General features: G+C 41.1%; 1 protein-coding gene across 2 annotated transcripts in view; it reads right to left on the bottom strand.

Annotated features, from left to right (window-relative positions):
* scn4aa (sodium channel, voltage-gated, type IV, alpha, a) overlaps positions 1-21,153 on the bottom strand; it is a 31,781-nt gene that overhangs the window by 8,012 nt on the left and 2,616 nt on the right. The window contains exons 2-19 of one of the 2 annotated variants that reach the window (XM_047817850.1): positions 17,834-17,910; positions 16,999-17,305; positions 16,778-16,896; positions 15,365-15,454; positions 14,594-14,722; positions 13,496-13,587; positions 13,121-13,375; positions 11,745-11,808; positions 11,473-11,614; positions 10,994-11,194; positions 10,083-10,235; positions 9,624-9,738; positions 7,522-7,760; positions 7,190-7,363; positions 6,348-6,704; positions 3,173-3,565; positions 685-811; positions 401-555 (exon numbers count right to left, since the gene is read on the bottom strand). In XM_047817850.1, the coding sequence (XP_047673806.1) occupies positions 401-555; positions 685-811; positions 3,173-3,565; positions 6,348-6,704; positions 7,190-7,363; positions 7,522-7,760; positions 9,624-9,738; positions 10,083-10,235; positions 10,994-11,194; positions 11,473-11,614; positions 11,745-11,808; positions 13,121-13,375; positions 13,496-13,587; positions 14,594-14,722; positions 15,365-15,454; positions 16,778-16,896; positions 16,999-17,256 (3,063 nt within the window). In that variant the 5' untranslated portion in view covers positions 17,257-17,305; positions 17,834-17,910. The remainder of the gene's footprint in view (positions 1-400; positions 556-684; positions 812-3,172; positions 3,566-6,347; positions 6,705-7,189; positions 7,364-7,521; positions 7,761-9,623; positions 9,739-10,082; positions 10,236-10,993; positions 11,195-11,472; positions 11,615-11,744; positions 11,809-13,120; positions 13,376-13,495; positions 13,588-14,593; positions 14,723-15,364; positions 15,455-16,777; positions 16,897-16,998; positions 17,306-17,833; positions 17,911-21,153) is intronic. The other variant, XM_027163295.2, reaches the window with a different exon arrangement.

Raw genomic sequence — 21,153 nt, 5'->3', positions numbered from 1 at the left:
AGGCTATTAATGTGTGGTATTTTCTTTCAGTAGGGGTCATGAGCCAGAGAGTTGAAGCTGGCAAAGCCTGCACACAACACATAGACACGCATGGAGCGTGAACTAGAAATTGAATGAGGCGAAAATGCGAGCTATTTAGAGTCATTTTGTGTTGTTGAAAAGTGTCTGCAAAAGTATAAATACCCCTGATGTTCTCCTACACACACACACACACACACACACCAGGTTCTACAGTCATTTTTAGCCACCCTCATTTCCAAGGACCCAGATGTACACACCTCACTATATGCACTTCAAATTAATTTTAACGTCGTTACTATAAGCATCATAATTAGTCACTAAATCTGTGAGTTTTAAGATAAGTCTTAGTTGATTTTAGGCTTAGGAGATTCTGACATACCAGTGCACCACTACTGAGAAGAATCATGAAGATGATGAAGGTTTCAAAGTAATCATGCTCCACTATGATGTAGCAAGCTCTGCGCAGATTCCACCAACTCTTTCCCCTTCCCTGAGTGATGTCCACAGTCAGACATGGAAATCGTCTCACACAGTCTGTCACACGGAACAAAATGACCAGGAGACAAAAGACCAAAGAAAAGCATTGTGTAATAATCGGTCTTCTATAAATAGTATCATGTCGGATGTGATTAAACTGTAGGAAGGAAAAGGGGGATTATATACCTTCAGTAAAACAAGCTTCTGGATCATCAGGCTCTGGTTCCTCTTCTTCCTCTTCCACAGGTGGAGGTTCTGGAGGTTTGTAGTCCACCGTGCTACACACTGAAGAGTCTCCATCATTCAAAAAACCCTAAAGAGAGATTTACGGAACTGATGTGAAGCAAGAATAAGAATTAAAGTCGAGCCCAAGTTTTTCTACACATTTTTATTGGGATTTTATCTACACATTCTTCCCATCAGATGTCATTCCCATCGACTGGATCAAAAGTTTACATACACCGATCCGATTTTTTCAATTTTGAACATTCCAAAAACTGTTTTGAATGTTCTTTTGGAACAATTGTACAATGTGTACACCTTTAAAACTAGTTCCTTTTTTGCTCCCTTGGGACCACACAGACACTGCAAGTCTCAGGAAAGGGGCAAAATCGAACGACCTGAGATGAATAAACTTTGGTCTGAAAGGTTCAACTTAACTGTAGAACAATAACAAAAGGTACATACAACCAACAATAAGAGTTCTACATACACATAGCCTGAAAGGCTGCAATGGAAACGCTGATACTCCAAGACCAGAAAAATTTACAACAAATACTAAAAAAAAAGTATGTAGATGTTTTGTCCCACTGAAAATCTGTCATACTTAATAAAAGTTTAAATAAATGAAACTCTGTGATCAGATAGTGATAGCTATCCGATGGTAAAAAGACCAGGTCTAAACGGGACAGATATAAATCCGATGGTACAAACCCCTTCAGGAGGTGGTCTGGGATGCGTTTCAGATGAAACTGGACAGGTGTAAATGAATGTGGTTGTTCAAGCCACATACGTCAGCGCTTTACTCCTCCCAAACGAAAGTACGTCACTCGCAGGTGATATTTCACCCAGGTGTCTCATCGGGTCTTAAAACGCGCTGCTGCCGCCAGCGAAAATGCAGCAAACAGCAAATGCTGTTTTTTGTAGCATAAACGTCGTAACGAGTTTTTTTGTCTTCTTTTTGATTGCGTTCTGAAAACCGCAGACTCCAAAACGTCTTCCATTTCAATTACCCCGGACATGAGGTCAAATATATTAGCATTTTGGGCGGGAGTAGAAAGATCGGATCGATATCCGATTCGCCGAGACGCGTTTACTGTACAGTATGTGGCCTGATGTAAACGGAACAGTTTTAACAAATCAGATAGCTATCGGATCAGAGACAACACATGAAGTGACCGGGTGTAAAAAGGCCCTTAGCTAGTATTTTTTAAATGAACTCTTTAAATACATTAGATCAGAGGTGTCAAACTCTGGCGTAATTATATTTGGCCCGCGAGATCATATCAAATGTGCATTACAGCTTGCTAGCCGCATGCTCCGCTAATACTACAAATCCCAGAATGCCTTGCCACTATATTGACGCGTAGTCACGAACAGCAAGCGCCCCTCATTCTCTGTTGACAGTCGTTAAAGGCAGGGTCTCCGATTTTTGAGAAATGCTTCAGAAAACTGAGTCGGGCCGAATATTAAACAAAAATCAAAACAAAAATCAAAACAAATGTGTAGCCAATGAGCAGAAAGGGGCGGGGCTTGTCGATACAGGCGGAGAGAGTGTTCAGTGCGCATGTGTGACATTAGCAGAAAGCGGTTTTAACATTGACATGGAGGATAAAAACAAAGAAAGAAAGAGAAGAAAGACTTACGATAAGGACAAGAAGTAGGACGTGTTAATATAGGATCAGCTTTCCAGCGCTGGAGAGAACTGAAGGAGCAGGAAGTTGGCCACATATTCACAGGTCGGAGTTTCCCGAGTCAATAACTCCTGAGCTAAACGCTGTTACTACACAAATAACACCTCTTTTCTATCGTAGTAATGTAGAGAGGCAGCTACAACCGCGTTTTGTGTAGTAACAGCTTTTAGCTCAGGAGTTATCGACTCGGGAAATGTGTTTCCTGTGTTTAAGCAAAACTAAAGTTTGTTTCCATATGAAAAAGGTTGAACATTACATATCAGTTAATTGCAGTTAATTTTTCTATAAATATTCAGTTTGGCCCGTGACCTTTATATTTTTTATTTTGTTTTATATTTTGGCCCATTGTGAGTTTGACACCCCTGCGTTAGATGATTTCACTGACTTAACACATCAGGTCAATGAATCGAGATGCTGTATGTGAATCAACCAATTTGTTTTTTTTCCCACTATTATAGTTTAAAGCCATTTAATACAACTTGTGTTTTGGCCTGTCAGTCAACACACGATGAAAAACTGTTAGAGAACAAAAATAAACGCATCATTTAGCCATATTATGACAGTATGTCTTGTACTGATGTTGTAGGCAATATTCAGTGTAACACCATGATTATGTATTTTTTTAAATAGCTTTTTTAATTGTTAATTATTTTGTTCAGATTATAAACAAAAAAGACATTTTTTGTTTATAATTTAAACAAACGTAAAAAAAAAATCAGTGAGATCATCGAAACAAATCTATAAAATAAAATAAATTTCACCTTCTTTTTGTGCACACCCTCTTCTTCTGATAAATCCTGCGACTCTTCATCTTCATCATCAGACTCGGCTTTGGCGATCGGTACATTCAGAGTCAGAGCATCCAGACAGTTGGTCAACCCATCTGCTATCTTCCCTTCATCAAGGTTGTTTAATGAAAAGCTTTCCTTTTTATCTGTATCGTCACATTCGTCTCCTCTTGCATCGCCCTCGGAAGGTTTCCTGCACAATAACCGGCCTACAAAGCTGACGATAAAGGATTTGACCCAGTCGACGCCTCTGGTGATGCGGCCGATCGCGATCTGGAGATTGTTCATCTCTCCATCTTCATCACTGGCTGATAGATTGTCCCCACTGAACGAGCTGAGCAGCAAGGCAAGGAACAGGTTCAGCACCTAAGAAAACAGTTTAGAGAGTTTACATCCATCCATCCATCCATCCATCCATCCATCTTCTACCGCTTTATCCGGGGCCGGGTCGCGGGGGCAGCAGACTAAGCTCTTCCGGGGCAATACCCAGGCGTTCCCAGGCCAGCCGAGAGACATAGTCCCTCCAGCGTGTCCTAGGTGTTCCCCTGGGCCTCCTCCCGGTTGGACATGCCCGGACATGCTAGGGAGGCGTCCAGGAGGCATCCAAAACAGATGCCCGAGCCACCTCAACTGACTCCTCTCGATGTGGAGGAGCAGCGGCTCTACTCTGAGCTCCTTCCGAGTGACCGAGCTCCTCACCCTGTATATTTAGTTAACTTGTGATTATGACGGTTAAGCTTTGACATGTTTCCAAATCTGACCAGGGATCGATGATCTTATAATAAATTACCCCTGGTTTTCGGTTCTCTAATAAATGTGTGATTGGTTTACGTAAATGCTATCGGGTTCTCGTCCTGTCTTCTATGACACGGAGTCAGTAAATATTATGCCGTCTGCAAGATCTCCGTAGGGAAGCTATCTTTAGTTCGTCCAAGTTGCGATTCTTATTTCCTTGCTTTAGATGTAGGTCACAATTACAGCACAACAGTACGGTTTGCCTAACAAAAATTTCATATTTATTTTCATTAAAACATTTTAGTAATTAGTAACTATAACCGATCCATTTCACATGCTATAACGGGTGTTCGTATGGCTTCCTGTTCTGTTGCTTGTCAGTTAGAGGATTCTGCTGATGTGTTTTGCACTGTGTGGAGCGAGAAGCAGGAGCCTATCCAGACCTCCAGACTGCTGCTGTGCTTCTCAGCTGTCTGTGTTTGTTCCCTGTGTGCCAAAATGCTAACTTGAGCTGGGTCTTAGTGCATAGCCAAGGTCAGAACCACTGTTTGCTGGCTAAAGTCATAAGACTTAAATAGAAGCATGAGTAGAGAACCAGTGCTGAATCCCGGTGTGCTACGGGAATAAGTGGTGTGTACTGTATGTGTGTGTGTGTGTGTGTGTGTCGACGTGACACAAAACCTCGTTTCTGCTCATGCCGAGCGCTGATGCTTTTGTTAGCTCACCAAGATAAGCCATTTCATTTCCTCTTTCCTTTCAGCCGTACAGTATGTCCAGCTGCTGTATGTTGGTATTATCTGTATGCCCTTCATCTACACTTACGCTGCACATTTCTGCACACCACAACGCATCTGCAGGTTCACGTGGTCCGTTTCCTGCAATCTGTCAACCTACGAAGCGTATTCCTAATGCTCATGATAATGAAATTATTACATATGTTTATACACGTGGACAAAATTGTCGGTACCCTTCGGTCAATGAAAGAAAAACTCACAATGTTCACAGAAAAAACTTTAATCTGAGAAAAAGTAATAATAGATAAAAATTCTATGAATGTTAACCAATGAAAGTCGGACATTGCTTTTCGACCACGCTTCGACGGAATTATTTAAAAGAATAAACTCATGGAACAGACCTGGACAAAAATGGTACCCCTAGAAAAGACGGAAAATAATGTGACCAAAGGAACATTTTGTTAATTCAATGGGTGTCAACTAATTAGCATCACAGGGTGTCTTGAATCTGTGCAGGGTACAATGAAATCTGAAGACTATCAAGGGATTCTAGGATTCTAGTCAGTAAGCTTGGTCTCAGTCGCAGGTCATGGGTCTTGCAACAGGACAATGACCCAAAACACACAGCTAAAAACACCCAAGAATGGCTGAGAGGAAAACGTTGGACTATTCTAAAGTGGCCCTGACCCCAATCCTATTGAGCATCTTTGGAAGGAGCTGAAACATGGCATCTGGAAAAGACACCCTTCAAACCGGACACAACAGGAGCAGTTTGCTCATGAGGAGTGGGTCAAAATACCTGCTGAGAGGTGCAGAAGTCTCAGTGACCGTTACAGGAATCGTCTGATTGTAGTGATCTCCTCAAAAGGTTGTGCAACAAACTATTAAGTTAGGGGTGCCATCATTTTTGTTCAGGTTTGTTCCAGGCTTGTATTTTTTTAAATAATTCCGTCGAAGCGTGGTTGAAAAGCAATGTCCGACTTTCATCGGTTAACATTCATAGAATTTTTATTTATTATTACTTTTGTCAGATTAGAGTTTTTTCTGTGACCATTGTGAGCTTTTCTTTCATTGACCGAAGGGTACCGACAATTTTGTCCACGTGTTTATACGTCATTGAATCTAGTGGTAAGAATATTTTTTTCATCCACCCTCTTGCTCCCACAGTTATTTCTGTACACAGCCACCCACAATGTTTCTAAATGAACTCACTTGGATTAAAATCTACAAATAATAAAAAAAACAAAAAAACAATATAAACAATGAATAAATAATTGCACAATGAATAATTCCTTCCAGTCCATTGTAAAATTCGGTTGTGCAGGAATAACTACAACAAAGAGTCGATCTCGTATGAGGGCTGACGTGAGACAGGCCCTTTTTTTGCTGCACTCCCAGCTCGAGTGCTGGTGTGAGCTAATTCCAGTCCTCCGGTGCTATAAATGTCTGGTTTTATATGTCAGTATCTATAATAACCCTTAAGCTTTATGAACATAGAAACAGGAAGTACTATGACAAGTTGAACCAATCTCCAAATATTCCACACCTGTTGTAGCTGCCCCAAGTTTTATCCGGACCAGGACCAGGACCAGGGATCAGATCTCCTGAGTGCTCCCTTATAGCATCACTTATAGTACTGAGAAAAACATGAGTGTGAGAACAAACACATCTGTACTCACCACTAGGTTTCCTATGACCATGACCATGAGGAACACGACAAGGCACATGCCTGCTCCGGCCACCTCCATGCAGTCCCACATCGTTTCAATCCATTCGCCACACAGGATGCGGAAGATGATGAGGAACGAATGGAAAAAATCGTTCATGTGCCAGCGCGGCAGCGTACATTCCTCTGCGATCTTACACACACACTCCTTGTAGCTCTTGCCAAAGAGCTGCATGCCTACGACGGCAAAGATGAAGACAACGATGGCCAGCACCAAAGTCAGGTTCCCCAGCGCACCCACCGAGTTACCAATGATTTTGATCAGCATGTTGAGCGTGGGCCAGGATTTAGCCAGCTTAAAGACTCGCAGCTACCTCCATCAAGACCGGCAAAGAAACAAACACACACACAATATAACGTCAGTGAAAATGTACGGCAAAGGAATAACATTAACCTACAATATAAAAGAAAAACAAATAAAGAATACGAAGAATATGAAGCGACGTATGACGTGTTGAGATTCTCTGATGTTGCGATATAACTAAATATATCGACTTATTACACATCAAGCTATTTTCAGGATGTTCACCGTTACACGATGTGATGTCCAGTATTAACTGTAGACAAACAAGCAGCTCAATTTTTATCGATTGAAGTTAAACCACATCTTGATTTAATCTTATTATTATTATTAGCGGTAATAAAAAGTATTCTAGCTAGCAAGCTAGACTAGTCACTTAGCTTGGGTTAGCTAGGACTGGTAACGGTGTTATTGGTTCTTTAGCATTGTGCGTAAGCTGTGTGAAATTAAAAAGGCTTTACACTTTAAATATAGGGCTTACGGTTAAGGCTTACCAAACGGAAGGACCTGAGGACAGACAGACCCTGCACATTGGCCAGGCCTAACTCCACCAGGCTAAGAGTGACGATGATGCTGTCAAATATGTTCCAGCCCACTTGGAAGTAGTAGTAAGGGTCCAAGGCAATGAGCTTGAACACCATTTCAGCAGTGAAAATACCAGTGAAGACCTAAGAAGATATGAAGAATTGGGTTTTTTTTGGTCATTTTACAGACATTTGCATAATATTTTCGATTTCTTTTCATTCCTCGTGAAGTTATACAGTTTTGCTCGGTATTAGAACATCTCTTTGTACAATGGAAGCGGTGTGGAGTGTGGAGTACCTACCAAGTTGCCAACAGAGAGCACATGTTCAAATCCTGGACTCATGGGATAGTGCTCCATGGCCATGAAAAGTGTATTGAGTACGATACAGATAGTAATGCCAAGGTCCACGAAAGGATCCATCACCACAAAATGAACCCATTTCTTGAAGATAATCCAGGGTTCACAGCAGTCCCACTTCAGAAATATATCCGCAAACTTATACCAGCCTGGAGGACAAGGCCTCTGGGCCTCCTCCAACTCTGAGGGAAGACGATTAGCAATTATTAAACCGCAAAAATTTAAACACAACTCACAAGGGACTTTTATTCTGTTCACCACAAATGGCAGATGACCACAAAATGCCTAAGCTAGTCTGAAAAAACGTCTAATCTCAGTCACTGTAAATAATCTGAAGCTTATAGTGACCATACAAACTACAGACAATATGTACTCACTGCTAGTGCAGACTGTTTACATGCTCACTGTTTACAAACTGTTTACATGCTGTTTTGCACACTTTTTTACTTTTTTTGCTCTTTGCACACACTGTCTAACATTTCAGTCATTTCAGTCATTTTGCTTATACTGTACAATATTTCAGTTGTTGCTGTTTTTTGCACACTCTTATACACTGTCTCAGGGACCTGCTGCTAAGAAACTGTGTTTGTCTGAACTTATAGTATTTACATACAGTATTGACACCGGTCGGTCGGCGCTGTTTTTTGTTTACTGTTTTTTGTGTAGTTTGTGTATTGTCTTGTAACCTTTTGTCTGCACTGTCTTGTCTGTCTTGTCCTGCACTGTCTTGTTTGTATTGTCCTGCACTGTCTTGTTTGTATTGTCCTGCACTGTCTTGTTTGTATTGTCCTGCACTGTCTTGTTTGTATTGTCCTGCACTGTCTTGTTTGTATTGACCTGCACTGTCTTGTCTGTCTTGTTTGTATTGTCCTGCACTGTCTTGTCTGTCCTGTTTGTATTGTCCTGCACTGTCTTGTCTGTCTTGTTTGTATTGTCCTGCACTGTCTTGTCTGTCTTGTATGTATTGTCCTGCACTGTCTTGTCTGTCCTGTTTGTATTGTCCTGCACTGTCTTGTTTGTATTGTCCTGCACTGTCTTGTCTGTCTTGTTTGTATTGTCCTGCACTGTCTTGTTTGTATTGTTTGTATTGTCCTGCACTGTCTTGTTTGTATTGTTTGTATTGTCCTGCACTGTCTTGTTTGTATTGTCCTGCACTGTCTTGTCTGTCTTGTTTGTATTGTCCTGCACTGTCTTGTTTGTATTGTTTGTATTGTCCTGCACTGTCTTGTTTGTATTGTTTGTATTGTCCTGCACTGTCTTGTCTGTCTTGTTTGTATTGTCCTGCACTGTCGTGTCTGTCTTGTTTGTATTGTCCTGCACTGTCTTGTCTGTCTTGTTTGAATTGTCCTGAACTGTCTTGTCTGTCTTGTCCTGCACTGTCTTGTCTGTCTTGTCTTGCACTGTCTGCACCAGGTTGCACAGTTGCACTTTATGTGGCTAAGACTACTTACATGTCCTTAGCCCTGTCTTTGTTTTACTGTATGTAGCACCACGAACCTGGAGTAACGTTGTCTCATGTCACTGTGTACTGCACCAGCTATATATGGTTGTAATGACAATAAAAGCTTCTTGACTTGTCTTGACTAAATATTAATAAGACCAGACTAATCTCTGCTATTACACGTTAACCAGCAAGTAGCTTGAGGGTAAAGTGAAAGTGACATGACATACGGCTAAGTATGGTGACCCATACTCAGAATTTGTATTGGGGTGAAATGCCCCCATGGTGCATTTTGTGATCTCCCCCACCCTGTACCCATCCACCTACACCATACTGCACCCTGACTGTCATAATGGTGTTTGGGTATTGCGATTTAATTGTAGTTTTGCAGCTGAATTTACAAGGAAAACCATCAACTATGAAATCTTTTAGCTTATAATTACACGATTAAGAATGACCCACAAATTTGAGTGGGTAGCATTATTATTAAAAAAGCTGCTTAATGTTAAAGGAAAGAAATGAAGTGATGCTAAATGAAGTGACTAAATATTATATTAGATACACAGAATATTAATTAATAGACCTTTTTATTCTCCAGCATTACCTTCCCTTGTGCTGCGTACACTTATGGCACTGGTTGTTCTCTGAGAGAGCCCAGGGTTTTCCAGGTGCATCATGCTATGCTGGGAGCACATGGACTTACCGTCGGCCGGTGCTGGCTGCACAGAAGAAAAGGCATTAAGACAATAATGAAATAAAAATGAGTTTTATTTAAAAAAAATTTTGAAATAGGTTGAAAGATTGGGAGAAATTGTAAGGCAGAAAATTTGTAAAATTATTATCAAATTAAAAATAAATAAATCATTATTAATGGTTCCAAAACCAGTTATTTAAATTTGTAAAATTATATTTTTTTAATTAGCATTTAGGAAAAAAGTATACATATATATATTGCTTAATCAAACTGTATTATTAACACAACTAAAGAGCTTAATTTGCTGACTTCCTGAACAGGAACACAAACACAGGCACAGGAAGGAACAAACCCCAAAGTGTTACTTACTTTTTTCAAAGTTGGGGCTCTTTGGATCACCAGACGGGGAATAACCCTGCCGTTACAGTCCTTTATTACATCGTCCCCATCATCTGTCCCTATTTCTGACCCATTGCTCTGAGTTCTCTGACTGTCCAATGATACCATGCTACCAGCTCGTAACTGTGACAAAAAGGCAAGAACAAACCGATGAGAAAGTGTGAGTGAGAGAGAGAGAGAGAGAGAGAGAGAGAGAGAGAGAGAGAGAAGGGGGAGAGAGAGGGAGAGAAGGGGAGAGAGAGAAGGGGAGAGAGAAGGAGAGAGAGAGAGAAAGGGAGAGAGAGAGAGAGAGAGATCGCTACTATCTTATCTTTATATATCTCTCGCTCTCTCGCTCTATCTATCTCTCTCTCTCTCTCTCTACTTTCCTTCTCTCCTTCTCTCTCTCTCTCTCTCTCCTTTGTTTCTCTCTCTCTCTCTCTCTCCCTTTCTCTCTCTCTCTCTCTCTCTTCTCTCTCTCCTCTCTCCTTTCTCTCTCTCTCTCTCTCTCTCTCTCTGTTCTCTCTCTCTCCTCTCCTCCGTTGCTCTTCTCTCTTCACCTCCGCAGTCCTTCTGTCTCTAGCTCTCCCTCTCCCCCTCTCTCCCACCTTTCTCTCTCTCCCCCTCTCTCTCTTTCTCTCTTCCCTCCCCTCCCCCCCCTCTCTCTCTCTCCCCTCTCCCTCTTCTCCATTCTCTACCTCTCTCTCTCTGCTTTTCTCTCTTCTCTCTCCCCTCCTCCCCCCCACTCCCCTCTCTCTCCCTTTCTCTCTCTCCCCCTCTCTATCTTTCTCCCTCTCTCTCCTCTCTCTCTCCCTCCCTCCTCTCTCTCACTCTCTCGAATATAGCTATAGCTCTATATAGCGCATGATAAAAATCTACTGTATTACATCCATAGGTTTTACCTGTTGCTCTTCATTCTTGAGCTGTTCCAGCATTCTCTGAAATTCTTCCTCCTTTTCCCGGGCTTCAGCAATTGTGGCTTGGTTCTGTTCATCATACGCCATGGCAACGACCGCCAGGATTAGGTTGATGAGGTAGAACGATCCCAGAAATATGACCACCACAAAGAAAATCATGTAGGTTTTCCCAGCTGCACGAAGAGTCTACAGAAAATGACAAATCCTAATATAGCAGTTGCATCAGAACAGGCAGCAGAAATGAAGCAATGAAACAGTGTACGTATTAAAGATGTTTAACGGTTAATTTCATCACTCCAGTCTGACAGATGTTTTATTAGTAGGATGTTAAATTTAATTCTAGTATTTGTTCAAAGGTGATGATATGCATAAGTAATAACAGAAGCTATTAACTATACAATGAAAACCTAATTCGGCATTTAATTTAGAATTAAATGCGTTAAAATCTAATCGGATTGTGCTACCAGTTGAAATAGGTTCTCCCAGTAGTCCTGAGTCATGAGCCTAAAGAGAGCGAGGAAAGCCCAGCCAAAAGTGTCGTAGCTGGTGTAACCGTAATTCGGGTTCCTTCCAGCCTTCATGCACGTGAACCCTTCTGGACACTTTCTGTCAACACAGCAGTGAAGCTATCTTACATTCTTTCCATTTTGATTTCTGGTAAAAAAAAAAATTGAGCAAATATATAATTTTAGAGAGTTATGTGTTGAATTATCCTCAACTTGGATGGCAAACTTACCCAGCATCAGAACTGTTGCCACATAGTAAAGCATCTAAGCTGCCCTCCAGAAAGTACTGGTTCTCTGAAATCAATCAATCAATCAATCAATCAATCAATCAATCAATCAATCAATCAATCAATCAATCAATCAATCAATCAATCAATCAATTCATTATTATGTAAATAATCTCCCCTGTCATTCAGGGATAGATGCTTAAATCTCCCAAGCAGTAAATCTACAAATTATGGGCCAAGTGAGGAAAAACAAATATGGAGGACGGTCACATTCAGAGCCTCATCAGTCTCATTGTGCTTCTAATCCGCTGTGGCTGATTGCAGACTCTCGTTTTAAGAATAATTAAACAAGGAGCATTCACTCCTACTTTCTCTTTTGGATCTCTGCTTTGTTTTATTACTTTCTACTATTTTTTAGATTGGTTGATCCGTGTGTGTGATCCGATTTGTGTCAGGTTTGGTTGTATAAACCTCGCATCCGTACTTTAACGACGTTTTGCAAGGACAAAGTAAACGAATACGAATAGAATGACGACGTAGAATGTATTGAAATATTTAATTGCCATTATTGCAATGGAGCAATATAGTTAAAAGTGAAAAAATCCACCCCAAAATAACCCCGTCGTTATTTCTCTATCCTACATAGCAATTAGGTTAGTTAGGTTAGCTGATATTATCTAGAGCAGGGGTCGGCAACCCGCGGCTCCGGAGCCGCGAGTGGCTCTTTCATCCCTCTGCTGCGGCTCCATGTAGATTTGGAAAATAAATATTTAATTTAAATTTCTTTTATTTTAGTTAGTTCTAATTCTAAGATTATGATGCTCTTGTAACTAAAATAAACGGTGTTTAATTTGTTTGTCGCTCAAAGATACACGTCATAACCGCCGACTTGCGAAATCTGACACAGAAGCGGACACATTTTTGGTTCGCTGCATCCGGCAAGTTAAAATTTTGACATCATGAATACGAAGATGACTCAATTAGACATTGAACATTTTATTTGAAAGTAACCTTCGACCCGGCATCTTTTTTGTTAAGGTTAGTTCAAACTGTTCAAATATTTTTGTTTGTTTGCAGAAATAAAATTTCGTTTTCTTTATTTTAGATCTCAAAGCGTTTTGTGGCTCACTGTGGGGTTTTTTCTGTGGGAAACGGGTCCAAATGTCTCTTTGAGTGTTTAAGGTTGCCGACCCCTGGACCAGTGGAATGAATTGGGTTTGTTGTTGTTGGGATTTTTTAAATTATTTTTAATCAATTAATTTTTATTGTTTTTATTGTTCCAGTGTTTTATCTGCTCGAATTTATTTAGGCACCCTAAATAGCATCAATCACTAAATAGCACTTCAATACCCAAACTATCCACTTGAAGCTAACGTCACCTTCATTTTCAATATAGGCTGTGAAGTCAAAAGTAGTGTTGATGAAAGTGGTGTTGAATTCATCCGTAAGGGTGGAGTTGTAGTCGTCCGTCGTGCTGTTGGAAATGGGCCAGCGTATACACTTTTGGCGCAGATTCCCCATGAATAGCTGCAGGCCGATGAGGGCAAAAACAGCCAGGGCAAAGATGGTCAGAATCATCACATCCACCATCTTCTTGACAGACTGGATCAGAGCTCCAACAATGGTCTTCAAGCCTGAGAGAAAGGGAATAGCAGTGAGGGAGAGGATGAAACGATGGATGGAAGGACAAAGAACATGTATAGTTATATATGGATGCAATTAAAATAGAGAGAAATAAAAGCAAACAAACGAACCAGGAATAACAGTGATCGTTTTAAGAGCTCTGAGCACGCGGAACGTCCGAAGCGCCGATACGTTGCCGAGGTCAACAAACTCGGTGATGTACCTAAAAAACAAATTCTGCTTAATACAAAACTATAACTAACACCAGTAAATCTTGTTAAAGATCTGTCCAACCCTCTGGAGCAGTGGTCCCCAAATCCCGGACCGGTACCGGTCCGTGGACCAAATGGTACCGGGACGCCCAAGGAACATTAAATTATTAAATTATTCCGTCATGGCGGAATACCTGAGATTGCCATTTCCGACATGCTATCTGTGTGAAGCGGGGATTTCTGCAGTGACGGCAACCAAAACAAAACAACGGAATAAACTGGACATATGCAACACACTTCGGGTGTCATTGTCTCCTGTTACCCCAGATGGAACCGTCTCGTTGCAAAGAAACAAGCTCAGGGTTCTCATTGATTTAGCGTTGTAGTGAGTTAAAAAGGCATGTTTAAATACAATTCAATTAAAATAGCTGCCCCCGAAACCCCCCACCCCCAAAAAAGGACCGCACCCCAACCCCCAGCGGGCCACGGTAAAATGATCAAACATTGACCGGTCCGCGGCGAAAAAAAGGTTGGGGACCACTGCTCTGGAAAACCGAGGACGTGGTTGTGGTGTAGGGTTGGAACTATTACAGCCGACCTCGACTGAAATATAAATACAATAAATAAATAAAAAAAGGTTTGAAAAGAAGGTTAGTGCTTGGGTTTTTCTTACTGCTCATGTTGTTGCATTGAAACGGGGGTTGTTGCTGAGGTAAATGATACGTTTTAATGAACGCTATATATAGACGTGTCCACCACCTCAGTCAAATGGCAGATTAGCTGACTGTCATTGAGAAGGTGCCTGAATAGCATAACTGCACATGAAGCATAAGGAGATCACTTAGCAAACTGTACAAAAGATTCCGTTCGAAATTCCAAAGAACACGGAGATTAGACGGCCGCAGGAACGTTTCCGATTTCTTAACCTCTGATTTTTTGGAAATTGGTGCAAAAATGTAAGGCACCATCAAATAAATAAGAAAAGCAGAACAAACTCGTATGTGCTGATAAACTTACGCCATGCTGATCACCATGAAATCCAGCCAGTTCCATGGATCACGAAGGAATGTAAAAGACCCCATGCAGAAGCCTCGCGACACCACCTTAGTTGTTGCCTCGAAGGTATATATACCAGTAAAGACATACCTGAAAACAGTTGAAATTAAATTATCAGTCAATGTTTAGATGTACGTATGCAGCATCTAAAATAATTTAAATATCAAAAAAACTTAACTTTAAATATAACCCACAATTTGAACAATTCGAGGATTGAATTGATATTTCATAGATTTTATATTTATTTCACATGAACTGAAATATTTTAAGAAGTTTCTCTTGTAATTGAGAGAATTACGAGTCGTGAGCAATCAGAAATTGCTGGGAACATTTTAGTTTACATGTAATCATTTATTCATTCATTCATTCATTTTCTACCGCTTATCCGAACTTCTCAGGCGTGCCAACCGATCGCAGGGAACACACACACTCTCATTCACTCACACACTACGGACAATTTTCCAGAGATGCCAATCAACCTACCATGCATGTCTTTGGACCAGGGGAGGAAACCGGAGTACCCGGAGGAAACCCCCGAGGCACGGGGAGAACATGCAAACTCCACACACACAAGGCGGAGGCGGGAATCGAACCCCCAACCTTGGAGGTGTGAGGCAAACGTGCTAACCACTAAGCCACCGTGCCCCCCCCTACATGTAATCAGTCTAGAATAAATACAATAAATACAAAAAAGAGAATATTGTAAATATAAATGAAATAAACTGCACTTACTCCACAATTTTACTCCAGGCAGGAGGGTTGCTCATCGTCATAAACACGCAGTTGGAGAGAATAGTGATCATGATGAACATGCTAAATAATGTAATAAAGAGTCAAGGAACAAAACACCTTCGAAACTGAAAAGTTGAAAAAACAATCAAATATAAGCTTTTATTAACATAATCAATTTCTTAGCATGTCCATATATTAAAAAACATTAATGTATTTTCAATATATAACATATAACCCACATAATTTTCTTTTAAGGCTTTATTAATGGTGCTTGTAAAGCAACATTCTTGTTATCTTGCGTACTGAGATATTCTTCTTCCGGACAAAAGTTCGGCATGTAACTTGTCCCACAGCTTTTGTCCTAGACCCATGAATGAGGTGTCAAACCGACCGGATCATCGAGGAGAGGTGTGCTATGACTTTTATAAGCGATCTGACCAACAATGTTTGCACAGTGGACGAAAAAGCGGCCAAAAAAGTCCCATAGACTTGAATGGGAAATTCCTAAAATTTCACCCTAGCAACCGAGTGCCGAGATTTGCCACGTGCAAGCACCATTCACATTTTCTTCAGGAAATGTTCATTCTAGTATTTATTATGTCGCTTTGTGGAAGCCAACATTCTGTTTTCCTTTTTAAGCTTAGACAAAAATTTATTGATAGTAACTCCTCCTTTTGAGCCACATGCACCAAATTCGGATATGTTGTAGAACCTGGTCTGAAGTTTGTTGCTATTACTTTTCTAAGCGATCCGAGTACCGGTACTTCCGGTACTGGGTCTCAAATTGCCCTTTTTTCCCCATAGACTCCCATTCTAAACTTTGGAGGTTTATAACTTGGCAAGCTTCCGAACAATCTACACCAAACTCGGCCAGCTCCTTTAGGGTGATACTCTGAACAAAGGTTTAAATTGGTGTACTTTTCGGTTGTCCCGCAGCCCCGCCCCTAAAATATGCATAATCAAAAAAACCTTTTCAAAACATGGACATGTGACATATCAAAACACTCAGAACAATGAGGGGAACTCCCTCACGTGTATTCTGATGACGTCAGGTGATGTCACGTGAAAATTAAAAATTAGCACAACATGGACATGTGACATATCAAAACACTCAGCCCAATGTGGGGAACTTCCTCAAGAGTATTCGGATGACGTCACATGCTCGTCTCCACTTACCTCCAAATGTGTTGGCACCCTAGCGTTCTGTCTACTTGCTTCCAAAAGTAACACTGACCCTTATGTCCACTCGCCTCCAAAAAGCACCGGCCTTTGCGAATACTTGCATCATCAAAGCCAACATCAAAGTTTGTCGTGACGAACTTTACAAATCTAGTTTATTTTGATTTACGTAAAAAAATTTAATAAAGAGAAATAAATTAAAGTTTAAGCATTAAAAAAAAGCATTAAGGATATGAATGTGTGAGAACTCTAATGGCGGCTCGTCTTACGAGGTTAAATGGGCTGATCATGTAACAGGACGGTTCTGCATTAAACCTGTAGATTGTGTTGCCTTTGGTGATTATAATAAATGTCTGGAAAAAAAACCACACAAGATTACATAAACAGAAGAAGGGGAATGAGAGAGAAAGAGAGAGAAGAGAGGGATTTATGTAAGTGTCGGTCTCGAGACTGACTTTTTGTGTTTTGTAGAAGGGGTCGATGTCTTCTAAAGCCGTGTTGAGCAGCTCCTCTGGTGGATCTCCGTAGATCATGGGCAGAGTCTTCCCTGCCTCCAGGTCACTGCTTGGTGCTGTTGGCCTGGGCTCTAGATCCACGTCCTCTCTTTCCTCCCTGTCTTTCTGCTCCTTGATGAACTTCTCGATCTGCGCCAGCGATTCCGGAGTGAAGCGGCGAAACACTTCGGTGCGTGTGGTAGGGACCATCTTCGCCATCTTCGCATTGCGAAGATACAGGACCTCACGGAGGAATCTCTACCCTGAGCTGTCAAGAATGACAAAGACGGATTTACCTGCACATTGAAAAACCGACACCGACCCTATTCCTGGAGTTAATATTAACTACATATCATTAGCTCTGATATCTATACTCGTTAGTAGACGTGTATTCCTACCTCCAAACCTTCTGCTGGATCCTCTGGGATTTGCATGCAGAAACATTTCACAACACACCGATCGTCTACGATCCTACGCCAATACATTTAATATAATATAATATAATGATAATATAATAAACAGAGTGGTGAGTGATAACTAAAGTGAGTTTCATCTCATGACAAAGGAGCTTAAAGTGTATAAAAAATAAATAATAATCAACCAAGGTAGAAGACAGATGATTAGATGACAAGAAGGTAGCCCTAGATTTGTTAGACTTCTGGATTTCTGTAGCGAAGATATGAGCATGATGCGAGAAGAAACTGAGGTTTTACAAGCCTTGTTGAACAGCAGTGTGATTTCTTATAATAATTTATAATCACACCATTCAGTGTTACCCAAATGAGGATGAGGTTACCTTTCTGAGTCTGGTTCCTCTCAAGGTTTCTCCTCAAGGGTGTTTTTCCTCACCACTTTCACCTCAGTAACCTCAGGCTGGTTCAGTTGGGATAGATTTTGGGGATAAACAAGAAAGGTAAAGAGTATAAATTGTGGGCTAGTGATATCTGTTAGTGATATCATACTATGCCTTTGAGCTCTCCGACACAATGAAAAGAGTCCAAAGAAACTAATTAGAGATTCATATATTCTTTATTCCTGAACATTTTACTCCTTCACTAATTCCTTAAAATAATCAACGATATTCATTAACGTGTGTGTGAACCATCATTGTGTCATCCAATGACGCTGATAGAAATTAAGTAGACCATTTGACTACCTACAATTTAGCCATCGTTATATGCGTCTTAAGTAAACTTAAGTGCTGATGTGTTTGCACCTTGTCCTATTTAAACCTGACGACTCTGATGCCAAAGTGAAGAGGGATGTGGAACATGGTATTAGAAGTGGAAGCAGGACGTTCCCACAGTACCCATCATACACTGACAGAAACCAGAAGTCTTTAAGGAATACACAGGTTAATATTACCTAGTCTACAGGCCATAGTCTGTGTGTGTATATATATATACGGTATGTAGCACCTTCCTGACTACAGAGGTATCTTCTTCTTCTTCTTCAGGGGTCGCCACAGCGAATCATCTCACTCCACCTATCCCTATCATCTGCATCCTCAAAACTTCCACCCACTAGCTTCATATCATCATTCATTACATCCATATACCTCCTCTTTGGCCTTCCTCTTTGCCTCCTGCCTGGCAGCTCAATGTCCAACATTCTCCTAGCAATATACTCACTCTCCCTCCTCTGAACATGTCCAAACCATCTTAATCTGTCCAACATGAGCTGTCCCTCTGATGTACTCGTTCCTAATCCTGTCCCTCCCAAAGAGAACCTCAACATCTTCAGCTCGGCTACCTCTAGCTCTGACTCCTGTCTCTTCTTCAGTGACACTGTCTTCACCACCGGTCTCACCACTGTCCTGTACACCTTCCCCTTGATTCTCGCTGATATTTTCCTATCACACAGAACTCCTGACACCTTTCTCCACCCAAAGGTATATTGTATATAAGTATCCGTAGAGGTCTACATCTTGTTCTTAAAGTGTTAACTAAAAGGCCGTGCAATATGCCGATGCACGGCAAAGCATTAAGTGTTGAAGGCATTAAGATTAGACCGTGTCAGTCCAAGCACACATGTACATAACCTAAGGCTGTGGGGTCTAAAGACGCACACGCCTTCAGAAGGATTCGGTCTTTCTTTAGAGGGCAGGCACACGCTCAGCCTGATTCCTATACACAGAAACCAGCATGACACACATACACCTACACACAGATACGATGGCCTCCCAGCTGCCACGGGCCATCAAAAGTTAGGCATCGAGTTACAGAGGCGCGATGACTCGGCTCATTCCTGCCTCGCATAATCTATACTGTTTAATTAACATCACAATGCTAAACAGGTCAGAACACCAGTTTATTGCATGACACATCAACCTTCCAACCAAATCCCCATTCCCAAAAAAAAAGGGGATAAATAACACCCAATCCCAAGCACCCCCCACCCCCTTGAGTCTGTTTGCCCAATCAGTCTCCTATTGCTGTTTCGGAAGCTCATGCCAAGGATGAAGGATACTCTCTACCATTTTCCCACCACTATTAGACTTCACCATGCCATTCTGGGGTGGCTGCTTAAGGAGGCAGGCATGCTGGTGAACTGCACAAGACAAGATACAATCATCTCCCACCTCTTCCATTTAAATTCCTTGTATCTTTGGGCATCGTTTCATTTTATTCCTTAAAAATGCTTAATTCATTTGTTTTATGTTATCTTTTATGTATCAGATCAGGGGATTACCGGAACCATGTTATGATAAAGCGCATCAGCAAATCTTTAGATAGAAAGAATAAAGTGCCACAGAAATTGTTTAAAGGTTACGAGCATACGGCTAATTTTTCGTTGCAGCTGTTAAACATAAATCGTGCATGTTGTAGGGCACCGGCAAAGTAATCGAAGTTACTCTTAATAGCAGGATAAGGTGAGGCTTAAAACTGAGGAACAGAACAGTGGAAACTTGGGCTGAGGTTAGGAATGTTCTGGATGTTCTGGATGCTGATTTGTGATTGGCCAGATTTCCCAGTCACTGAAAATCTGATAGCGGTGGTGTAAAAGTCATAAACTACTGGCAAGAGATTAAGAGAGAGTAAGAGTGATGCCGTTTCTGTTTCCTCTCCATGTGTCTGAGACTGTGTGTGTGTGTGTGTGTGTGTGTGTGTGTGTGTGTGTGTGTGTGTGTGTGTGTGTGTGTGTGTGTCTATATGTGTGTGCATGTGAGTGTGTGTCTGTGTCTATGTGTGTGTCTGTGTGTGTCTGTGTGTGTGTGTGTCTATGTGTGTGTGTCTATGTGTGTGTGTTTGTGTTTGTGTTTGTGTCTGTGTCTATTTGTGCATGTGTGTGTGTATTTGTGCCTGTGTATGTCTCTGTGTGTATGCATGTGTGTGTGCATGTGTGTGCATGTGCATGTGCGTGTGTGTGTGTGTGTGTGTATGCGTGCGTGCATGCGTGCATGCGTGCGTGTGTGTGTGTATGTGTGTGTGTGTGTGTGTGTGTGTGCAGACACCGTACAGACATGCTTGGGTGAACAAAGCAAGACAAGTCAGTGAGGCAAGACTAGAAAAAAATTATTTGATAAAAATAAACCCAAATCATTTTCAGTGCAAAAAAAAAAAGAGTCAGAAATATCTCATCTGTTCAAATTGTGTTGTGTTCATCTAAAATCTACAAAATCTCATGCAAATGTCTGTGAGATTGTCTACATGCTCTGCATTAGGGAACGACGGTTGGAGACGTTATACATAGTTAAATAACTATTGTTTGTTCGTAAGGCAAAAAAACATACAGAAAAGTAACACCAGAAAAATCCAGGCAGCATTCAGGCGGAAATAAACCTCGGTATCTGGACATTTTTATCCTCTAGTGTACAAGTATGTGTGCCGTATTATAGGCGACATAAGTCACAATGAGTGACTCCTTCTAAAGCCATCTTGCTTCAAGTTCACAGCATTTTTGCAAGGTTGATGATGAGCAACAACAATGACTTCAGTTAGTAGGCTTAGTTCTGCTTCCTTATCATAAACATCTATCTTTTACACAGACATTAAAAAGGCAGCTAATACGCAGTTGTGATGAATCTTAATACGTCTTAACGGTGCGGAGCTCCGACCAATCAGCAAAAAGCTGCAAGGAGCCTTAAGTTGTCGTTGACATCTGATGATATTTAAA

The sequence above is a fragment of the Tachysurus fulvidraco genome, chromosome 8 (assembly GCF_022655615.1).
Source record: "Tachysurus fulvidraco isolate hzauxx_2018 chromosome 8, HZAU_PFXX_2.0, whole genome shotgun sequence".
In the NCBI taxonomy this organism is placed as follows: domain Eukaryota; kingdom Metazoa; phylum Chordata; class Actinopteri; order Siluriformes; family Bagridae; genus Tachysurus; species Tachysurus fulvidraco.
Note: the sequence above shows the minus strand (reverse complement) of the source record. Positions and strands in the feature narration are given on the sequence as shown.